Source organism: Pavona decussata, unplaced genomic scaffold, assembly GCF_977016875.1.
Source record: "Pavona decussata unplaced genomic scaffold, jaPavDecu1.1 SCAFFOLD_21, whole genome shotgun sequence".
In the NCBI taxonomy this organism is placed as follows: Eukaryota; Metazoa; Cnidaria; class Anthozoa; order Scleractinia; family Agariciidae; genus Pavona; species Pavona decussata.
This window is the reverse complement of record NW_028145444.1, coordinates 2,387,766-2,408,660: the sequence shown is the minus strand read 5'-3', so window position 1 is coordinate 2,408,660 and position 20,895 is coordinate 2,387,766. Positions and strand designations below refer to the sequence as shown.

The 20,895-nt window shown below is 38.9% G+C and overlaps 4 protein-coding genes across 5 annotated transcripts in view; 3 read left to right on the top strand and 1 right to left on the bottom strand.

The window, feature by feature from the left end:
* The window catches only part of LOC146486195 (cyclin-F-like), a 49,022-nt gene that overhangs the window by 8,072 nt on the left and 20,055 nt on the right, over positions 1–20,895 (top strand). The window contains exons 14-18 of one of the 2 annotated variants that reach the window (XR_014860064.1): positions 377–438; positions 982–1,069; positions 1,176–1,235; positions 1,713–1,752; positions 2,052–4,436. Coding sequence is in view for 1 of the 2 variants with exons in the window: in XM_085099320.1 (XP_084955446.1) it covers positions 377–438; positions 982–1,069; positions 1,176–1,235; positions 1,713–1,752; positions 2,052–2,714 (913 nt within the window). In the remaining variant the exon portion in view is untranslated. Of the gene's footprint in view, positions 1–376; positions 439–981; positions 1,070–1,175; positions 1,236–1,712; positions 1,753–2,051; positions 5,378–20,895 lie in introns of those variants that run through there. The other variant, XM_085099320.1, reaches the window with a different exon arrangement.
* LOC146486200 (uncharacterized) lies at positions 6,474–11,818 on the top strand. Its single transcript, XM_085099420.1, has 3 exons — positions 6,474–6,990; positions 8,490–8,544; positions 9,137–11,818. The coding sequence occupies exons 1-3, from the start codon at positions 6,612–6,614 to the stop codon at positions 10,881–10,883; spliced, it is 2,181 nt and encodes a 726-aa protein (XP_084955546.1). The 5' UTR covers positions 6,474–6,611; the 3' UTR covers positions 10,884–11,818.
* Positions 13,425–15,334, bottom strand: LOC146486199 (ciliary microtubule inner protein 6-like). The gene is made up of 2 exons (XM_085099154.1): positions 15,143–15,334; positions 13,425–14,406 (listed from the first exon to the last, which is right to left on the bottom strand). The coding sequence occupies exons 1-2, from the start codon at positions 15,199–15,201 to the stop codon at positions 13,686–13,688; spliced, it is 780 nt and encodes a 259-aa protein (XP_084955280.1). The 5' UTR covers positions 15,202–15,334; the 3' UTR covers positions 13,425–13,685.
* LOC146486198 (intraflagellar transport protein 27 homolog) lies at positions 15,351–20,849 on the top strand. Its single transcript, XM_085099164.1, has 7 exons — positions 15,351–15,415; positions 15,688–15,767; positions 17,030–17,089; positions 18,001–18,060; positions 19,065–19,182; positions 19,957–20,066; positions 20,631–20,849. Exons 1-7 carry the CDS (start codon positions 15,382–15,384, stop codon positions 20,727–20,729), a joined length of 561 nt encoding a protein of 186 aa, XP_084955290.1. The 5' UTR covers positions 15,351–15,381; the 3' UTR covers positions 20,730–20,849.

Here is a 20,895-nt window from a genome sequence, read left to right as displayed (position 1 = left end):
ATGTTAAGATTTTTAATCTTTGTCCAGCTTTTTATGACATGACTCATGACAGAGAAGAAAATGTGAAAAAAAAATTTGAACAGAGATTGGAATGGCTGGAGATGTTCAAGTCTAAAAATTAGGTCATTTCAATTCAACCTCTAATATCAAAGAACAAATTCTCCTATCGTGTCCCCATACTTTTCTTATAAAAGAACTAGGGAGAAGTTATTAAAATATCAAGAAAATTCATCTTGGGTGGTCATATCCTTAATTCGCATGGCCTTAGGGGTTAAATAAGCATTGATATTACAAGGAGAATTTTGATTCTGATCACTGTTAGGACTTAAAGGGCTATTTAACTTGTTGCTTTATGTCCGAGTTCTCTTATCTTTAGGTTTCCTCCAGCCCTGATGGCTGCATCCTCTGTTCTGTTAGCAAATTCAATTCAACAATGTGGTAAGTTTACTTGTAATATGTAAGGCAGTGTTACACTGGGCAATTTTTCTTGCAACTTGTCTCACATTCTTGCTGTGCTGTTGCAACACAAGTTGCAAGGATAGTTGTATAGTGTAACATACCCTAAAATGAACATGTCTTACAACGTTTTTGCTCCAATCACTGTTGCACAACGTAGAACTGACTTCTACTTCTGCAACAGTTGTGGTAGCAAACGAATTGTGGAACATTGTGAAACAAATTGTGGAACATGTTCATTGTAGGGCGTGTTACACTGTCTGGCAACAATTCGTGCAACTGGTGTCACAACAAAATTGCGAGAGAAGTTGCAAGAAAAATTGCCCAGTAATTAACAGTGCCTTTAGTTTGTGTTCAGTGAATGAATAAATAATTTGCTTATGCTCTCAGAGAAACTTACAGAATTGGTAGACTAGGTTTGGGAGAGGATCATTACTCTCTGACCACTAACTTAGCAGATCATTATATAGTAATCAAAGGTTTGTCTGTCTATATAGTATGGTTGCATTGTTTTTCTTTTGACAGAAAATCCATGGCCGTCACACATGCCTGAAATCACCGGCTTAAGAATTGTGGACCTTCTGGAGTGTACACTTCATCTACACCAACAATGGTACCTCCTTTTTGAGTTAGCTGTAAAATTTCTTTCTTTATAATCTTAGTTTGCTTTATATTTAATCATTCAAGTTTCTAAGTTATTTTATGAATTTATTTTGCAGTCTACTCGATGAATTCCCTGTAGATCACAGAAATGTGAAGCTTAAAGCTATTAAAGAAAGGTCTGTTAATATTATTAATAAATATTCTAACATGATTTCACAAGATTTATAAACATTGATAACTCATTTCTGGGTTTCTAAGTCCACGTTATTTTCAAGGATGTTTATAAGAGCCAGCTATCGGCAGTTTTTCACTGTCTGAAAGAGATCTTTTCACCAGCTGAAATTTCAATAGAACACAGATACCTGAGGCTAATTTTAAAAGGTGCACAGTACAGTCCAAAAGAGCTGGCTGGGTTTATTAATGAACCTGTTGAGGATTCTCTTAGCTACATCACTGTATTTACCCCCAGATTGAAATTCTTCAATTGAAATCAGCTAAACAATCAAACAAAATTTTTATCATGTCATCCTTGATACATTACATGGGATTGGTTTAATTTGTCTGTGGTAAATTATTTTATACTTGTATGAACTTTTTATGTGCTTATATGTAAAGTAAGAACCCATTTAAGATTTTTGGTCTCTTTTCTTCAGGTACTCTGATGAGCGTTTTATGAAAGTCAGTGAAATAAAGGTGAGAAATCTCCATATTTACTTCCCTGCTCCGGTCATCCATCTTGTACAGAAATGCAAGAGGAGAATTTTAAGCTAAGAAAACTGAACCTGAGTTTTCCTTTGATTTTTCCTTGAATCTGAAATCCATGAAACGTCTGAAGATGTATGCTTATTGTTGAGAATAACACCTGGAAGATCTCAGAAAATTAACACCAAACCACTCTATTTCAAATCGTTTTGATTCCTCTTATGGGTTAAGCTACTAACGAGGCACAGGGTTGATTGTTGAAGTTGTAATGTTCCTTTCATTGTTTTCAGGTCCCAAGCCGTGAGGAATTACGTCATTATCTCTTTCCCATCGCTCTTCAGTCTGAGCTGCAAAATGATAAACCATCTGTTGTCAGGAGATGTGGTGAGTCAGCGGCACGATGTATGGGACATGTGCAACAGACTAATGCTGATGATAGCATTTTAAATACAAGCATAAGCAGCCTGTCAGAGAGTGGTTACGAAGGAGATATGGAAGATGAAGGAGACATTAATGTTGACGATTCATTGCTGGATGAAGAACTTTGCAATGAATTAGCTGATGGTGAACATGGCATGCTAAACAAACAATCAAAGGACTCTTCCTTTTTGAACTGGGATGAGTTTTCACGGACTAGTTCAACGCCGAGCATTCTTCACCCAGCTGGCCTACATGGTGGATTTGATTTTGAAGTGCAGGATATGGATACAGATTCCGAACCCGTGCCAATCAATAATGTTATTCGCAATGCGAGTGAGTTATGTGTACCTGTTGTCATGGAAGCAGATGATGCTATGGAGTTAGGAGAGAGCTGCTCAAAGCCTGTTGCATCAACCCTGCGAAGAAGACAACCTCTTAGAGCTATTGAGAACAGTAATATTTCTGATAGAGCTTCCAAATCATGGAAGACACAACAAAGGACTTCAGCTTGGAGTAGATCAATCGCTCACTGAACTTTTCCCTCTCAGTAATTTTCATTCACAAGCATTGCTCTTTGAACTTTAAATGTAATGCCTTTTTATGACTTTCTTATCATGATTAAACTATGTTTAATACATAGTTTATGATATGTTCCTTTCACACCAAGCAAGGCTAGTGTTTCCTGATATACGCCTAGTAGTCACAAGTCTTTGCATTGCATGCGGTGGAACAACATCAAAGGTATCTTAAGTATGACTGTCACATTACATTACTTGGTTAGATGTATAATTATGTTGTGGTTCAAATTGTTTTTGGTTTAAAAAATTTTTCAAACCAGTTTGATTTTTATTTCCCTTTGTTTCTGATTGTGCTCAAGATGAATACTGCACAAAGGAAAATAAACACTAAACTGGTTTGAATTAATTTTTAAACCACAACATGTAATAAAATTATTGCCGTCAGCGTCATCTAAGCGTGGATGCGGGACAAAAAACATGTTCTAATAGGGTGCCAGACATGTGTTTTGTCGCCAAACATTTGAAGTTTGACAGCCGTTAAGCAAACTGTCGCGCCAGATCAGCATGTTCCACTCATAAGCTTATTTCATTTTTCTCAACTTGCAGGCATCTTTCTCGCTCAAAAACAGCACACTTGCCTCCAGAAAGTATTCTTAACATCTGAAAATGCTTGCAAAGAATATTTTGTTGAGCAAAAACAAATCAAGTCAACAACAACCGCCTACACCAAACTTTGAATGTTTAGCGCCAAACCATGTCATGTTTGCACCCAACTAGAACATGTTTTTCCCTCCCGAGTAGACGCTTAGATGCCATCGACGGTATTTGGTTGTGTTTTGGTAACAGTGGTTTTCAGATGAGTGTTGAAATAATCTTCCATTAGTTAAAAACCAGCCTGGCCATTTTGTGGTAAAAAAAATCTACACATCCCTCACTTGGAAGTATTTTTGGGTTAAACCCACCTTCCTCCTCTCTAGAAATTCTTATTAATTTTGGTCTCTTTTCTTGGCTTTTGACTCCCTACGTACAATGGGCTTCAATTCTTCAGTATAGTAATTAGAAATTAATTGGTTGAGCAGATATGGTTGCAGATTAAAATATTCCTACCCCTCCTATGGTAATGGAGAGGTAAAAATATTTATGCATTGCAACTGTTTAGGCTTATTACACACTGGCGTCTTCTTGTTGAGGAGACACTTAGCCATGTGTAGTAAACTTGAATGTGATTGGTCAGAGTGATAGCTTGGGTTTCAGTTTGCAACATTCACTCAAACTGGCATTTGAAACAATTATTGAAAAACTAACCACTCAGAATAAGTCACACTATTAGTGGAATTCGTTGAAAGAATGGAATAACAAAATTTTAGCACGTCAGTGACTTATTCATTTTTCTCAAATTAACATAGTGCTTTCAAGGTGTCGTATGAAAATGAGTTCAAACCATGTTTTAGAAAAGAGGACTCTAGTTGTGAAGGTAGCAAACTTTCAGTGTGTTCCAAATTATCCCAAAATGTTTAGAATAATATTTATTCAAATTAACAAACTGACACAATTTTTCTAGTCTATAATAGTAGCCATCTCTTTCTCCCTCCAGACTGAGGAGACCCCCCCCCCCCCCTCCTCTCCCTGCCCCATAGGGGGCTTAGGCTCAATAGTGTTCAGCATCAAATTCTCCTTGCAATGTCACTACTTGGATGATCACACAGGTAATAAGAAAATAGAAAATGATCACCAAAGGTAAACTGTTGTTTAAATAAATTCTCTCAACTAGTTCAGTAAGAAATATATGGAAAAACAGTAAGGAGAATGTAGATGTTGATGCTGGAGTGTGAAGGGTTAATAAGAGATGGCTGCCCTGTCAGACTAGAACTGTACATTGAAGATTGCTGTTGATAGTAATCATATATAAATAATTATTATAGCCTGCGGGCCATTACAGTGCGACTCCTGTTACGGGGCACTTAAACAAAACTGACCAGTCAGATTACAGGATATGAATAGCGAATAATTTAAAACTTTGGGGTTTCAATTGTTGTTTTCCTACCACTTGTGATTGGTTCAATCGGCTTTGGTTGAAATTCATTGTTCTTGTCCTGTAATCCAATTGGTCAGTTTTGTTTAAGTGACCCCGGTAACAGTAGTCGCACTGTAATTGATGGGCCCTACACATTCTTTGTACAGTCTTATACTTAAAAGATGTTCAACTTAAAGTGAACAAGTTTAGTTTTATACTTTGATGATCAGCTGAATTCTATTTAATGTGAATTTTTTTTTTTTTTTTTTTGGCAAAACATACAAACTGTAAATAAGTCAATATGGAATTATTCAGAGAATTCAGGAGATTTTTTAAGCCACTACATTACTCCACCCATACCATGTACCCAAACAGGAGATGTACCCAGTCGCCCTTTCGCAACACAGCGTTTTCCTCTGTATATAAACCAACCTCATGCCCAGGGTCTACCGGTATTGTATGTTTAATGAACCCTAACCTTGTGGCTGCCTTGGCACTAGACTATATATGTTATGATTCTTATTTATCCGAAAAAAAAATAGAGAGTTTGTTTATACTTTAAAATACCTTGTTGCTGTTTGGGAAAATACTTCAATGCGTTAAAATAATTAAACCTGCAGTATTTGCAATCTTACAGCTAAATAAATGCCTTGAAATTATTTTATTTACTGAGAAGTGTTCATTTGATGTTTGTGTGTAGGAGACAACCCACCCCTCCCTAATTACACACGGAGCCAACCTCGCGCACCTCTCCACACGTCAAAGCCCCCAACTGCAAGGAATCCTACACTTCTCTCTGAAGCTCAAAATCTGCCATACGAGTTACGGCTTCCAAATACAGAGAGAATCGCGAACACCCTGTGCAACGTAATTTTTTCTAATTATGAGTAAATTGATTTAGGAATTTCTGTTCACTTTATTTGCATTATACTTTGCAAGTGGCCTATTCATTTTCAGTCAGATCCGAGGGTAAATAAGCTATCTACTTCTACGAGACAATCAACGGCAAACCTAGTATGCCTCTCGTCTTGTATTTAATAATTTTCCTCTTATAGTTTGTCCCTCCCATCCCCCCCCCCCCCCCTCCCCCGAGAAGTTGGCGCGGAATAACAGTTACACATTCCAACCCAGTACCAAGTTTTCTGGTAATTCTGTAGTCAGAAATACTTTCTGCATTGAGTAGGTAGGTAGGTAGGTTGCCTTTATTTATAGACGATGTATATAAAAGCTGAAAGCTTGTGGGGTCGTGTATAATACATTCAGCTACAAAAACAAATACAAGTAAAACTAAATATTAAATTAAATGCAGTGTAAAAGTATATTAAAATGCTATTAGTGCAACTTGAAACATTAGCTTACATTCAAGTATGTACAAAATCTTCAAGTTCAAAGCTAGCGGTCGAGGCTGATGATATGTTGAATTTAACGGCCTTAAAAAGTTCCGAAGTTTTGAGCTTTTTGAGTCACGGCGATAGCCTTCATGTCGTCAGAAGAAGAGATCGCCAGAACTTCCCACTCCATCTCGTTTTCAGGTGCAGCACTCTTGGTAAACCAGCTCCAGATGAAATTCACTTCAACCCGTTGATTAATTTCCCGTTGATTCAATCTGCGATTGCATACTTCAAGGAATACAGTGTAGAAGTTTTCCCCAGGGTGACTGATGAACACCAGCAGTCAGTGAATGTCATTAGAGTGTCGTTCAGTTGGAACCTTTTTTATTATGTTAGGTGCCGAGAAAGAGCCCAACTTGATCTGGCAATTGTGCATGAATAAATTCGTGAGTAAATTTTTAGCAAAAAATGAGAGGGTCTGCATTCTTCGTGAGTGTCCGTCGCAGTACATAAATCGAAACTGTGCATTATTCATTTCAAACCTGGACTGTGAGCCACTGTAGCAGAATGGATACGAGGGAGAACGCATCGAAAAAATGTCGCTGGTTTCGTTTCAAGATTTCATGCTGCAACGTTCGTCTCAACCCTGTCGTGACCTTGCTGTCAGCTCTCATTATCTGGGCCTTTGTGGTGTGGTGTGTAATCAAACCGAAAGCAGCAAATGAGGAGATGGTGAAATGGCGCGGATGGATAACGTTAAAATGCACGTGGCTGTATATCGGCACACAGGATGTATGGGCTCTGTTTATCATTGTGCTGTATTTATCCAGGTATTCCAAGATGAAGCTTGGTAAACCAGATGAAAAACCAGAATTCAACGACGCCACATATTTTACCATGCTGTTTGCCGCTGGTATTGGGATAGGCTTGTTCTACTTTGGAGTAGGTGAGTGAGTCCAAGTGTAATTGCAATCTGTTGTATCTATGTTGGTGACAAAATGAACAATTAGCAGTGAATACAGTTTAATTTCAACACTGCCTAGATTTGCAATCTTAATTCGATACGGGAAGGTTCTTTGCTTTATGAGTTCGCTGAGGCCCAGTTTAGACACCGTACCATTCATGCACCTCACCAAGTACTACGCAGTTTTTTGGCAATGTTATGGCGTCTAAATCACTTTTCCCCTTTACGACAACTTTCAACTAACTCTGGTAAAATCTCAAGGTAGAGCAGACCTTGTCGCACAATGGCATGGCCTCTGAACCGGGCCTCAATTATCACCTTGACCTGATCACCTATACCTCACCTTTGTCCATAATGCATACAATCCATTTCATTTTCACCATCCTTTCTATATGAGTTCGAACCACTGATTTTTCAGCAGTACATTCTAATGGAAACGTTTCTTCTGGGTCCTTATTACAGAAAATCAACATGAATCTTATTTCTATTACTTTGACTGCATTTTCTGATTGGCTGGCAAATTAAAACATTTAAATACATCGTTTGCAAAAGTTGATTTGTTTTTCTTAATATTGGGTTTAGTGTATTTGGACAACATGTACGTTTTAGGCTTTAAGTGTTGTATGTGTTTGAAATAAAGGTTTATTGAAAAAAAAAGTATTTGGACATCATTTCTTTGTCAGTTGTCAGTTTTCCGCTTGTCAGAATACGAGACTCTTCATTCGTGTTACAAATCCTAATATCCAATCTTTGGCGTTTTCTAGCGAAGTCCTTCGCTCTCCCTTGTTAATCATTTTATATTACGGTGGCCAATATAGCGGCCTTATCAACTCGGTTGATGTACAAACAATTATTCATTTTCAACCCTCCACCGATGTAACACCACATGTCTTTAGAAACTAACTAAAGTCCCTTTATATAGCTTTTGTACGAGTTTGAGGTTGTAGAGAGGATGTTTGTGACCGGAATGTGTACGAGTAGGCTGCATTTTACGCCCGTATAAAAGTTATATAGGTATGTGTGGTGTCAACGTGTATGGTTTTTGAGCCATTTTCATCTGAAATAGGGTATAGATTTTAACCATTTCGGTCTAAAAGACTGAAAATGGGTATGGTGTTTACAGAAACGGATTGATATGGATTCTTGAAACCAGGTCTGAAAAAGGATACCGGAAAATCACATATTTTGGTCTGAAATAGGGTTTGGAGAACGGAGCCACACACCTCCACCAAAGATCCGAAGAGTACACCCACCCCTCACCCCCACCCCGCTTCGTCTTCCCGGTTTTCAGACCTAACGATCGTCAGGTTCAAAAAGAAATGCTTGTACCTCCGTATAATTCAGCTGTTGTTCGTGTTCCATCACATACCATTAGCAATTACTCGTTAAAATTCCACCTATCAGTTTTGTATAGCGAGCTATGGCGTACATTTGTTAATTGCTTTCGTTTGATTTGATGCGTTGTTTCATTTTCCAACCAGCTGAACCCATTTGGCATTACGAACCCGGACATTATGGAAATCGTTACTTTGGAAGGTAAGTGGTTATTATTTTTTACATTTTTGTTATGCCTCTTATTATTACACTGTCTTGTTATTAGTCCACTTTTGGTCTTGTATAGCATCATGAATGTACGAAGGGTTGAAATTATATGATCAAACTACTGTATCTCAACTTGACCAAAGCTGTCACTCGCTCTTTTTGCGGACAAATTTTTCGAGTTAGGAGAGATGTACGATAGATTGATTTGTACCTCAAAGGACAGAATGAATGATGGTTAAACGAATATGAACTTTGCAAGGAATCTGTGTCTTCGTGCGAAACCTGGGAACTTAAAAAGAATTTCTAACTGATTAAGTCCTTTGTTTGGTTAACCGATTAAGGTTTCGTGTAAATAAAAGGGATTGTTTTATAGTTTTTTTACACAACTTTGCTAAACTACACGCTGTTTTCATGACAAATTATAGGGTATTTTGGACACGCCTAGCATATGTTGTGAACAAAAATAGAGTTTTATCGTTGAACAGGTCAGTGAGTCTTAGCATGTCCCAGAACTTGAGCTTTCAAGTTCATTGGTTTGCCAATATATGCATACAAAGTCTAACAAGCGCTTGTGTTCCTAACACAGATATACGGATAATCAGCGAGCCCAGGATGCTATGAACATAACGTTCTTTCATTGGGGAATTCATGGCTGGATTGTGTACGTGGTGGTCGGACTTCTTCTTGCCTTCCTCTGCTACAGAAAGGGCCTGCCTATGACCATGCGATCATGCTTCTACCCGTTGCTTGGAGACAAGATGTACGGATGGATGGGCGACTTTATAGACATCTTGTCTGTTGTATGTACCATGTTTGGAGTGTGTACCAGCCTGGGTCTTGGCGCCATCCAGCTTAATTCTGGATTCCAGCGACTGAATAGCAACATTGAGTTTAGCACCATAAACCAGATTATCACCATTTGGGGCGTGACAGCTCTAGCTACTGTATCAGTGATCAGTGGCTTGAAGCTGGGCATTAGACGGTTAAGTGAACTGTGCTTCTGCATTGGCATGTTGTTGATGTTGGTTGTCCTGTTCTATGATGACACGTGGTACCTACTGAACTTATACGTTCAAAGCATTGGATACTATCTTCAGTATTTAGTGCAGCTTGGATTCCATACAGATGCTTTTGCACAACTCAGCAATGCCCCGGATAAGCTTGAGGAATCTGATTGGATGAATGACTGGACCATTTTCTACTGGGGCTGGTGGATTGCTTGGTGTCCTTTTGTCGGCATGTTCATCGCCAAAATTTCACGTGGCCGTACGATCAAACAATTTATCAACGCTACTCTGACTGCGCCTATCTTTTACACCTTTCTGTGGCTCAGCATATTTGGAGGAGCAGGTTTAAGAATGGAACGAAACGCTGCATCTTTCAACATCACGTGTTCATCACCCCTCGGAGGAAAAAAAGCCACCAGGAACTTTGAAGGACTGTACCGCCTATCCTGTCGCTCAAAGAATGACATGTGGTTTGACGTGATGGATCAATATGGCGATCTTGGAGGATTCCTGTCTGTGTTGTCTCTGACCGGAATAATTCTTTACTTTGTCACCAGCTCAGACAGTGGCTCATTGGTCATCGATTGTCTGTCAGCTAATGGTGATCCTGACCCACCCGTCCCTCAGCGGGTATTTTGGGCCTTGACTGAAGGTGCTACTGCAACAGCTTTGTTGTACGTTGGAGGTACAGACGCCCTACAGGCGCTTCAAGCCGTGTCCATCGCAGCTGGTCTGCCGTACACCATTCTGTTGTGTTTCATGTGCGTGGCTCTATGGAGAGCTGTTCAAATGGAAGCAGGAGATTTGGATCCTATTGGGCCCCAATTTAGAGTCTCCTTGTTCGCTCCTCTCAGCAGCCCTTCTTGTAATGGCACCTTTAAGTTCCTAATTGCCATATTTGCTCCCTGGTATGTTGTTGCCCATGCCGCAGACAAGAGAAAGCCCAGCAGTTCCTCCAGAACACTCGCCTTTCACATGATCCTGATGGGAGTTCCGTTCTATGCGTGGATTGGCATGATGATAGCAGAGCTGGTCCCAGTCACAGGGATTTCGTACGTGGGTTGGGCGGTCCTTTTCTTGTTCCTTGGTGTTGCGACGGCCATCAGAACTGAGATCAGAGAACAAGATGGTATCCATGGTAGCATGGTGGAGGATTTCTTCGTGGTGATGTTGCTGTACCCGTTTGCTGCCTTTCAGATGGACCAACACGCGTTAAATTACTACAAGGAGAACAAAAATGGAGACATTGAACACGGACGCCATTACAGCTATCATGCGAGAGCTATCGGTGATGATAAATCAGATTTAGAGACAACTAAGTTCTAAGACGAAGGCCATGTTGCGGAACCACCGTTTCATTACTGTTTTTGCATGGACGATTTCTCATGAAGAAATCTCCCACCAGGGACGTATTTTCTTTTCTTTTTCTTGTGACTCTGTGATCGTCTGAACCTCACTGTCAGATATCGCCGAAAGCTGCATAATTAAATTTCCAGAACCTGGAGGTCCTGGAGACATGAATAGAGACATTGAAAACGGACGCCATTACAACAGCCCTGTGAGGGCTATCGGAGATGATGAATCAGAAACGCCTGACTTCTAAGGCGAGGGCCACCTTCCAGAATCATCCGTGCTAATTTAAAATATTTACATATTGTATTTTTCTTAGTGGTAGTTCTTCAATCTTGGAACTGCATCTCAGATATTACCGAAAACTGCAGAGTAAATTTCCGGAGCTTGGTAGGAGAATTCAAGAATTGAACGTTTAAAATTTTTTTTGTCCTATAATCTGTGTTAAGAAAGCAGGCTTCGCAATACTGTATTATGAGCCATTTAGCCCGGTTCCCTCTGCCTTTTTCCCTATTTAATGTTTTATAATTGAGTGATTTTTTCCTAGTTTCTCTAGTTTCCTCATACTCAGAAGGCTTGCTATGTTATGTCTGTCTCTGATGATTCCCGCACCTTCTTCTAACGAGGACTTGCCCCATCTGTTCTCCCTTCAACCGCGCACATACACCGTCGCCCCTGAAAATAATTTCACAAATGTGGACGACCACTTTCTGTAATGCCCTGTATCATTATTAGTTGAGATAGCAGACAAAAATAATTAAGTATGTCAAAATAGAGAAAATAAACGTAAATGCAATTTGTCAGCCGTCTGCCTGGCAGAAGATAAAATGTGGAACGAGATGAAATGTGAAACGCTTATACATTGGCTGTTAAAGAAGTAGGTAAACTAATAAAAGCTAAATTTTGACGCACGAGTCCCGCGGACTTAATGTTATCTGAATTTTCGGACTGTACTTTAATTGTCATCATACCAGTTGTCATCGTAATAAATCTTTTCGTTCAATCTGCCTACCCATCTAACCTCCCGACATTGAACTGATGTGATTGGTTGCCGATCGTTTTTCAATGACCAAACCCAAACTCTCTCGTTCCCACTCTCAGAAGGAGGTCGAATCGTGATCATGAATGCAACGACGCGAACTTTTAGCTCACCTCTTCTCGCCAACATAAACGTTGTCGTATGGAAAATTGTTTGACTTTTGGTAATTTGTTGAAGTCCATGAAGGAGGAACGGGATATTTGAGATTTTCTTTAACAATTCTGAAGACAGCTGTAAAGTAGTGATCCACCCAAGAGCAGAATAACTTTCTGCCCAAATTTCTACGTCAGGGAAGAGTTTCAAAATTCAGTTGGTGTTGCCCAGAAAGTTCTCTTGTGTTTCCCAGTTTTTATGCTTAGGTTCACCAATGAGTGGTAGCCCCGGACAGGGCCCTGGCGAAAAGCTCTCCCAGCCACCTGCAGGGAATGATGAGTAACGGGCAACGGCCTATGTGAAACTTATTACAAGGGCTCATAGTTGTGCTTTACACTGTAGTAATTTCAGTTGAGTACCACAAGTAAATTTACCAATGGCAAATCCAGAACTTCATGAGATGTGCGACATGGTAAAAACGTTCCAGTACCTAGAGTCACTCTATGTGACCAGCCACTTAACAAAGACCCAGAGGACTCTGTGTACGAGATTATGCCGGGGGGGGGGGGGGGGTGGGGGTGGGAGTATTGCAACAAAAAATAGAAAAACACACACAAACAAAAGAACAAAAAGCGGGGAAGGAATGGGTTAAAATTTAAAATATTTAAAAAATTTAAATTGTCCATTATTATAAAGGCCTTATGTTATGTGGCAAAAAAAGGGTTTGTCCCAGGTGCCTTACCTGCCTTACCTAACCTGGTTCCCAGGGTCTCTCTTCCTGTCCCCTTTCTTGCCCCAGGGTTGGGGGGTGACACTCTGTAATGGACAATATGGGGAGGCTCCACTCAAAAGGGGTACATTTTTCAGGATGGAGGCATATGAAAAGGTAGGGATTTCATGTGTGGAAGTATAGAAAAGGGTAGGAAAACTGTCATTTTTAGGTATTTAAATGGGCCTTTCAAAATATCTTGAACATAACTGATGAAAAAAGATAGTGTTTCTACAAAAATGTAAGAATGTGAAAGGGGTACCATTTCCTATGGAAGGTATATGAAGGTGCTACCTTTCCTGTCAAAAATGGTATGCGAAATGGCGGAGCCTCCTAGAGTTTCTAAAAGTCCTTAAAATGATTTTTTCCTGGTTGGTCCTCGGGACTTCGTCGCTCGCTTGGTCACGCTGTTGCTGTGGGACCTCATTGAAGCTCACTTCGCTCGCCTTTTCTCGCTCACTACGAAGAACTTTTTTAAATGACTTATGAGGTCGACTTGTAGCAAGTCTAGGAGGCTCCCTGTATCAAACCTGTATTTCTTGAGTGCCCCCCACCCAGGCTTCAAACTACCAATTCTAAAATTAGAGTGTGAAAAGCAGTGTAATAAAACATTAAATTGCATTTAGAATGCCATATTTATTACTTTTTTGACATCTCACAGTTACTACATTGTATAGTTTAATTTTTTAAAAAAAACATAATCCAGTGATATCTGACAATAATACAGTTTAGGGTTGTGGTTGTAATAAAACGTAATAAAACCAAAAATATGGTATTTTTAAAGTGCCACAACCATGGTGCAATATAACATAAAAATTAAAAATAAAATCTAGCTAAACATTTTGCTAGTATTAATTCACTAATAATTTTTGAAAACTCAACTACTATTTGAAGTAGAGTTTGAGTCATTGGTAGACTCAACGGACAATTCCTTTAATTGTGCATCTTCTGCAGTATTGTTGCCTGTTAACTCAGAAGTCACTGCCTTCACAGGTTCATCTTCTGTGTAAGCATATTCAACAGGTTTACTGTGTTTCCTGTTTGGCTTTCCAACATCTGAGATCACCTTCCAAATAAAGCTCCCATGCCTACGGCCTCTTATGGGGTGACTGGGATCTAATCTCGAATTAAACTGATGTTCATAAGAGATTCTCTCCACGACTTTGGGTGTCTTAGCACTTGATGTCTGGGCTCCATGTGGAATGATCCCAGCTGGCGTCACCTGCATGGATAGGTTGCTACTGTACCGTGTGATGCGGTCATGAGGAAAAGGTGGAGGGCGATAATCTGTACGCGATGTTGAATCAAAGCTGTGTGCAGGTATCTTGGGTGGTTTTGTAAGGCTTTCATCTGGCCACCATGCTGGAAAAGTGACAGGAGAGTCCACAGCGGTTTTAACATAACAGATTGGCTCACAGATAAATCGTGGATTTTGACGCAGAAATGTCACATTAGTTGGATGGGGCTTGTTGTGCCCAGTCATCACAGACTGCTGGGGTGATAAGTGTAATGGTTGCCCTGTGTAATGTGCGCCGTAGCTTGTTTTACCAGGTATGGAATCACTCTGAAGATCAGCAAAGACCCTGGAGGTGTCATGACTGGAAAAGAAGTACATTTGTGCAATCAGGAAATATAACCATTATCAAATTGCTTATGATTCTGTGATAAGACTGGATGACGCTAATGAAGAACAGCTTTTGTCAATCAAATGAACATCTTTTCTTTGCTGATTAACTGCTTCTACAGCTTGCTAGAATATTTCTTACTTGCGTGTTTTTTTTTTTTGGGGGGGGGGGGGAATTAACACTCTCCTTCCGAGATTTCCAATGGTCCCCCCCTTAATAAAAATAGTTTGTATAGACTTGATGCGAAGCACATGCTGCTCTGCAAGTTGCCGCCACTGGCAACAAAACGCAACATTTGTTGCGCACACTTTGTGTTGCGCGCAATATCAATATATCAGTATATCAGGTACCAGTTTACATCTTATAACTTTCGATTGCTCTACGCAGAATGTACCGTTTACAAGAAACTTTAGAAAGTCAAGTAATCGAATGTAAACAGATATCTATGTACAAAACAAACTGCTGTACTAGAATGCGAACATCAAGATCGCGCGAATGGAAATCTTATATGTTACCAACCCAACAGCTTTCAAAACTTCGTTTTCTGTTTCATCCTGTAATAACACTTGATCGAAGCGAAGACCAGTTCTAATTAGCGATGAATGGCCGATTGCCTTACCGCAAACATTTCTGTTTGTCTTGCGAATCATATGAAGATTCCATCGTGATTACATTAAATATTTAGGAAGGAAGAGAAGTCAAAACATACCGTGGGTAACCGTCAACTTTCTTTTTGCGGGCGATCGGAGGTAAATAAATGCTTGCCATTCTTAGACCATCGTATTCAAGGACTTAGCTGGTCAACAGGATTCCATAAAACATAATTTCATGGTAAAATGAAGAGTTTTTCTCTGTAGAACCGAAGTCTTCCGTAGTCTGCTCTCTGATCGACGTTGTCGTGGTAACCAGCTGTAGGCCGCTAAACATATCGCTGGCTCAGAAAGCAAGATGGTGATCCTTCGAGCTAAAGTAATTCTTGCTGGTAAGGCTAAATTCGGCATTTTTCACGGAAATCCTTTTATTTTTATAGCAAAATCAAAGCGTAAGATTATCAGTATTAGATCTGCTTTAAATTCATCGTTATTTCGGCAACGCTGGTTCTTTTGACGATACATATTTGGTTGACCTAAGCTAAATGTGAATTCAATAACTTTAATTCTGAATTTTCCTTACTATTTTGTTTATAAAGCCAGTCTAACATATAACGCTAAGTTCCTAGATGCTTGAAACGCAAAGCAATATTTTGCCTTATAGGTGATCCTTGTGTTGGCAAGAGTGCACTAACGCAGGCTTTTCATAGCGATGGAACACACTTTCCTAAAAATTACACCATGGTAAGCTTAAGTTTTTGTATGACCTTCCTAAAGAACTGAGCCTCTGTTGTGGTTCATTTTTATCCTTAGTTTTAATTTTATTTTCCATTGTTTCAAACTCGTTATCATATATTACTGTACCCCCCCCCCCCCAAAAAAAAAAAATGGAAGATAAAATTTAAAACAAAGATAAATCTGAACCACATCACCTACATATACTTAAATGTTGCTTCTAAGGCAGAATTAGAAAATTGGAGGGAAATTGGAGGTGTACAAGAAGAGATGCATAATTGGTATTTTTTATTCCCAATGTCAGTCTTCATTCCTTGATTCTCAGTGCTTCATTTCTATGGATTTATATAATATTGGCCCTCACTGAAGTGCCTGTCAGCCAGGCTTCATTTTATGTAGGTCATGCCGAAGATCTTGGGCATGACCTTCCAAATCCCTTGGTGTACGGGCATGCGATCATGGTCTTTGGCGTAATATACCGGTCAAATTGAAGCTTCAACACTGCCCCCCACCGGGCAACTCCCCGGGCATTTGAAATTATCCCTCAAATTGCCCCCTCCCCGAGCCAGATAGCTGTTCAAATGCCCCATCATAGGTCCATGTTAGGTGGTCAAATGCCCCCACCCCAGGTAAATTAATATTAAGTGACCATAAAATTTAAAGGCCAATACAGTATTTGCCTGGATATTTCATTTCTGACAATTTTAAAGTTTTGTACAATTGCCCTGCCAATCACATAATCTGCTTTTGATGTTTGGGAAACCTTTTCATAAAAAAAACATGACAACTGTTCAATTATTCACACTGTAGTTAACCATATAATAATTGTAACATAAAATATATTTCATGTGAGGCAAAGTTCACATATTTGCATGATACCACGGCACTGATTTTAATAACTAAAGTTCCATCAGAAATTAAGCCATTCTAGTTTATATAGTTTTTAAGCGATATACAATACATGGAGATCAAAAAATTATGCTTTTCTAGAGTAAAAACATAATCAAGGGCACCGCCAGTGTTTGCCCATGGTCAATCTCAAGTTTCACATGCACATGGATGAAAGGACGCCAGTTTGGACACATGAAGTCACTTCAAGATACACAGTACTTGGGCATATGTATTCCATTATTTTGTCAAAGAGTGCTTATAGGTGATATTGAGCTCAAGAAGACAATAGACTGAAGTGTCATGCCTTGAATGAATTCATGTCTTTAGCTGATAGAAATTATGTACTACAAAACTCACACTGTGAACAACAATAATTTTAGACTGCTGGGGTGGAAGTTTGTGTGAAGTCAGTCAATATTCCTGAGACGTCGGACAGTGTGGTAAGTTGCTATCAGTCGTAGTTATTTTTTGTGATACTTTCAATCTTATCTTTAGATAAAGAAATTATTAACAATCATATACCTGCCAACTCTCACGCCTGTGGGTTGAAAACTTCGATCTCATGCCGGCCCACGCTTGCGGGCCAATTTCTCATGCCTGATAAAAAAATGTGAGTTGTTGCCGTCTTGCTTGAGACAACTTCCAAAAATATGTTAACTCAGACCTATGTAAGGAACGAAAACCATGTGTAAAATGAATAAATGACAATACCTTCCTCACGATCTCTAATTTTTGAAGGTGAAAAGCACTGGGATTGAGCTCGCATTTATACGCGTCCTAAGACTTCGGATGTTTTCGGAAGACTTCGTACGTCTTTGGAATACTTCGGAATTCTTCGGAAGACTTCGGACTTGTTCTGGAATCTTTGGAAATGATTGGGTTGGCTTCAAAAATCCCAGCATTCCTAGGATAAAAATCTCACGCCTATATCTCAGAAAAAGTTGGCAGGTATACAATCAAGCTATTTGTAAATTATAATCATTTCATTGATGAAATTAGAGCTAGTTGAAAACTATTTGGAGAATTTCACTTTAAAAAAATAACTAAACTAAGGCGGTGTGGCGTAGTGATGAGAGCACCGGACTTGTAATCGAGAGTTTCCGGCTTCAAGTCCCACTCTGACCACTTGGATTTGTTTCATGGTAGCTCCATAAATCCAAGGCCACACTTTGAAAATCAGTCAACTGGTTTGCCTCCCACCACTTGGGAATTTTAACAAATGTTTTGTTCAGTTTGTGTATTTATTTACTGATTTATAGAGTCCCCAATTTTCACTACAGTGCTTAATCCTTCGACACTTAAATAAAGTCATTTATTTTATTAAGACCACTGCTGATATTCATCTTGCCAGGAACTCTACATTTATGATTCAGGGGGGAAAGAAATGTTTGCTGACATAATCCAACAGCATGTAAGTGTCAAATTTTAACAGTCACTCAGCAGAAACTTAATCTGTAACATATTGCCAGTAGTGCATAATTTTTTGTTTATAGCTTCTGCTATAATTTATGCACTCAGAATTTAAGTATGCCTTCCCAGATAAACAAAGCTAGAAAATAATTTTGTCATATTTGGAGAGATAAGCTGCATAATTTGAAATAAATGCGATGGTATATATTTCCAGCCTGGTGAATGAATGAGAATGATGTATTATTCTAGAAAGTGACAGAGGCATACTTGGAAAATAGAAATCCGAGTGCTCCTATCAGGGGTCGAACCTAAGACCTTCCGACTACTAGTTCGGATGCTTTCAGATGCTTTTCAGAGCATCGGAACTAGTAATCGGAAGGTCTTAGGTTCGACTCCTGATAAGAGCACTCAGATTTCTATTTTCCAAGTATGCCTTGTCACTTTCTAGAATAATACATCATTCTCATAAACCACATTGTTTTATATACTGGATATTCTTGCATGTCCATACTTGAGTTATTTGTGCAAATGTTCCACAATACGAATTATTGTAGTTTTTTATATTCATTTATTTCTTTATTGTAATAATTATTTTTGTTTTACGTATGATGATTTTAATCAAATTAAATTAAAATTTGTATTAGAAATTTAAACTTAACCTAGTATGCCATTTGATGTTTTTTAACAAGTGTTAGTTACTTTAATCATTTAGTGTGAAATACCTGTAAACTAGCTGGTTAGCCTAGCTTGCTGGTCTCACAAAAGCTAAGCTTATTTTCACAATAAACTGCTATCAACTGCTATCAAATTTATAGAGCTCAGTACGGAGTAGCTACATTTGCAAATGTGGCAGCTGGAAATCAAAGAAAACATCTGGAATCATGAAACATGTTGTTGTGGTCTCACACACTGCCCACAGGTGCCACAAGGATGCTGATGATGATCAACATGCATGCTGTACATCTGTGTAATTAAAAAAATGTTATTCAACATTGTTGTTTTTAGTGGACACAGCCAGACATGTTTCTTGTGGCGTATGATGTGACCAATGAACAGTCATTCAATGCCTGCAACAAGTGGTATGAGAGATGTCGAGCACAGAAGCCAAACCAGTCCTTACCTGGTAAGTTGACTGAGTAATCTGCTTCTCAATGCCTCAGGGACATGGTGGTATTAAGTCATTAGGGAGCTTAAGCAACGACGGCGGCAACGGCAATGAAAATGTCATCTGAAAATATACCTTTATTTCATTTGTGCTACTTTGCGATTATTTCAACTTGCTTAACTTTTTAAAAAATGGCGAACTATCCAGGAACCAAATTGGTAGGAGTGGCATACAAGTTAAGAAAGAAAATGAAAAATTCATCTTCATGCGTTCACGATCTCCACAAAATCTTAAATGTGGTCATTTCATGTTGTTGTTTTGCAGAGGACGGCAGAAAAATGTACCAAAATGTAAAACGCACGTGCAGAGCGATTGTTTTTGCTCATTAAACCTATTGTTTTGCGGCGTTGTCATTGCCATCGCCGTCGTCGTTGCTAAGCTCCCTATTGATTTTATTCGAACAAATCAAACTGCATTAGCTTAGTAATACACAAATATGCTTGTTCAGGAACACAAAACTATTACAATCTTACATGGTAAGTTAACTGAGCAATCTGCTTCTCAATGCCTCAGGGGCACGGTAGTAATAAAAGTAGCTGGTTATACCTGAAAGGATCAAACTGTATTAGCTTAGAATACACAAATATGCCTGTAAAGGGGCATAAAATGATGTGAAAACATAGGAGACAACATTTTTAGTATTTTGCTTAAATGCTTTCATTGGCTGCCCCTGCTTAATTTCAGTTATACTTATATGATAAATCAGTGTAATTAATGTTTCATTTCTTTTAGGGACTTTGGTGGCCATAAAAACAGACCTCAAACAAAGAAGGGTGATATCAACCAAACAAGGACGTGAACATGCCAGCTCTAAAGGCTTGGAATACTTTGAATGCTCTCCTGTAAGTATTGTGTTGACTTTACATATAGTTTGCATAAGAGTTTTTGTCTAGGGAAGAGTATGAGACATGCAAAAGCTTGGAGCAACCTTGTTTGTTCCATTCCATGCTCCAGGCTTTTTCATAAAATGATGGCATCTTCTTCAGTCTTAGATCTCCTAGTATTGACAGTATTTGCAGCACACGAGAACAAATAGATCAAACCTCAAAGTTGCCAGTGGCCCGTTGGTTGTCAAGTGGGTGTGATTTTAAACCTGAAAGTCTAGCCTCATTTATTAAAAACAAAAATCTTTAATCAATCTGAAAAATTGAAGAACAACTCCCCCATAAACCTAATGACTGACTGTCGGTAAACGGTAGGTCAACAAAAGGCCAACAGACGGCTGACAAACAGTTGACAATCGGCCAACAAATGGCTGACAGTCTGCCAACAGATGGCCGACAGACGCTTATCCTCAAATAAAGGTCAACTTAAAACATTACCAGAAAAAAAAAATGTGACTTTTGTTCCAGATCTGCAACAATTTATTATTTTTCTTACACTTTTATTTTACATTCTGTTTTCAGAAAGATCATGAGAATGTTGAAGCACCATTTTACTACTTGGCTAAAGAATTCCACAGTCTTTACAACGAGAAAATCGAACAGATGAAGACACTGACATAACAATATATTTTGTCCTGAAACTGAAAACCAAGATTACAGCCTGGGAAATCAGTCATATTTACTGATAACTACAAAAATTTATCTTTGAAGATTTGGTACTTAATAATTTGCTATTGAGATCTCAGTAACAATTTTGTTGAGTATATATTATTTTCCTCTCCAGTAA

What these genes read in the sequence shown, in the direction of transcription:
- LOC146486200 (XM_085099420.1), top strand. Translation starts at nt 6,612, where the DNA reads ATGGATACGAGGGAGAACGCATCGAAAAAATGTCGCTGGTTTCGTTTC. An exon ending in CTTGTTCTACTTTGGAGTAG is followed by an intron (nt 6,991 to 8,489) that starts GTGAGTGAGTCC and finishes TTTTCCAACCAG; the next exon opens with CTGAACCCATTTGGCATTAC. An exon ending in GGAAATCGTTACTTTGGAAG is followed by an intron (nt 8,545 to 9,136) that starts GTAAGTGGTTAT and finishes TTCCTAACACAG; the next exon opens with ATATACGGATAATCAGCGAG.
- LOC146486199 (XM_085099154.1), bottom strand. Translation starts at nt 15,201, where the DNA reads ATGGCAAGCATTTATTTACCTCCGATCGCCCGCAAAAAGAAAGTTGAC. An exon ending in AAAGTTGACGGTTACCCACG is followed by an intron (nt 14,407 to 15,142) that starts GTATGTTTTGAC and finishes CTTCTTTTCCAG; the next exon opens with TCATGACACCTCCAGGGTCT.
- LOC146486198 (XM_085099164.1), top strand. Translation starts at nt 15,382, where the DNA reads ATGGTGATCCTTCGAGCTAAAGTAATTCTTGCTG. An exon ending in CTGACATAATCCAACAGCAT is followed by an intron (nt 18,061 to 19,064) that starts GTAAGTGTCAAA and finishes TGTTGTTTTTAG; the next exon opens with TGGACACAGCCAGACATGTT. An exon ending in GCCAAACCAGTCCTTACCTG is followed by an intron (nt 19,183 to 19,956) that starts GTAAGTTGACTG and finishes CATTTCTTTTAG; the next exon opens with GGACTTTGGTGGCCATAAAA.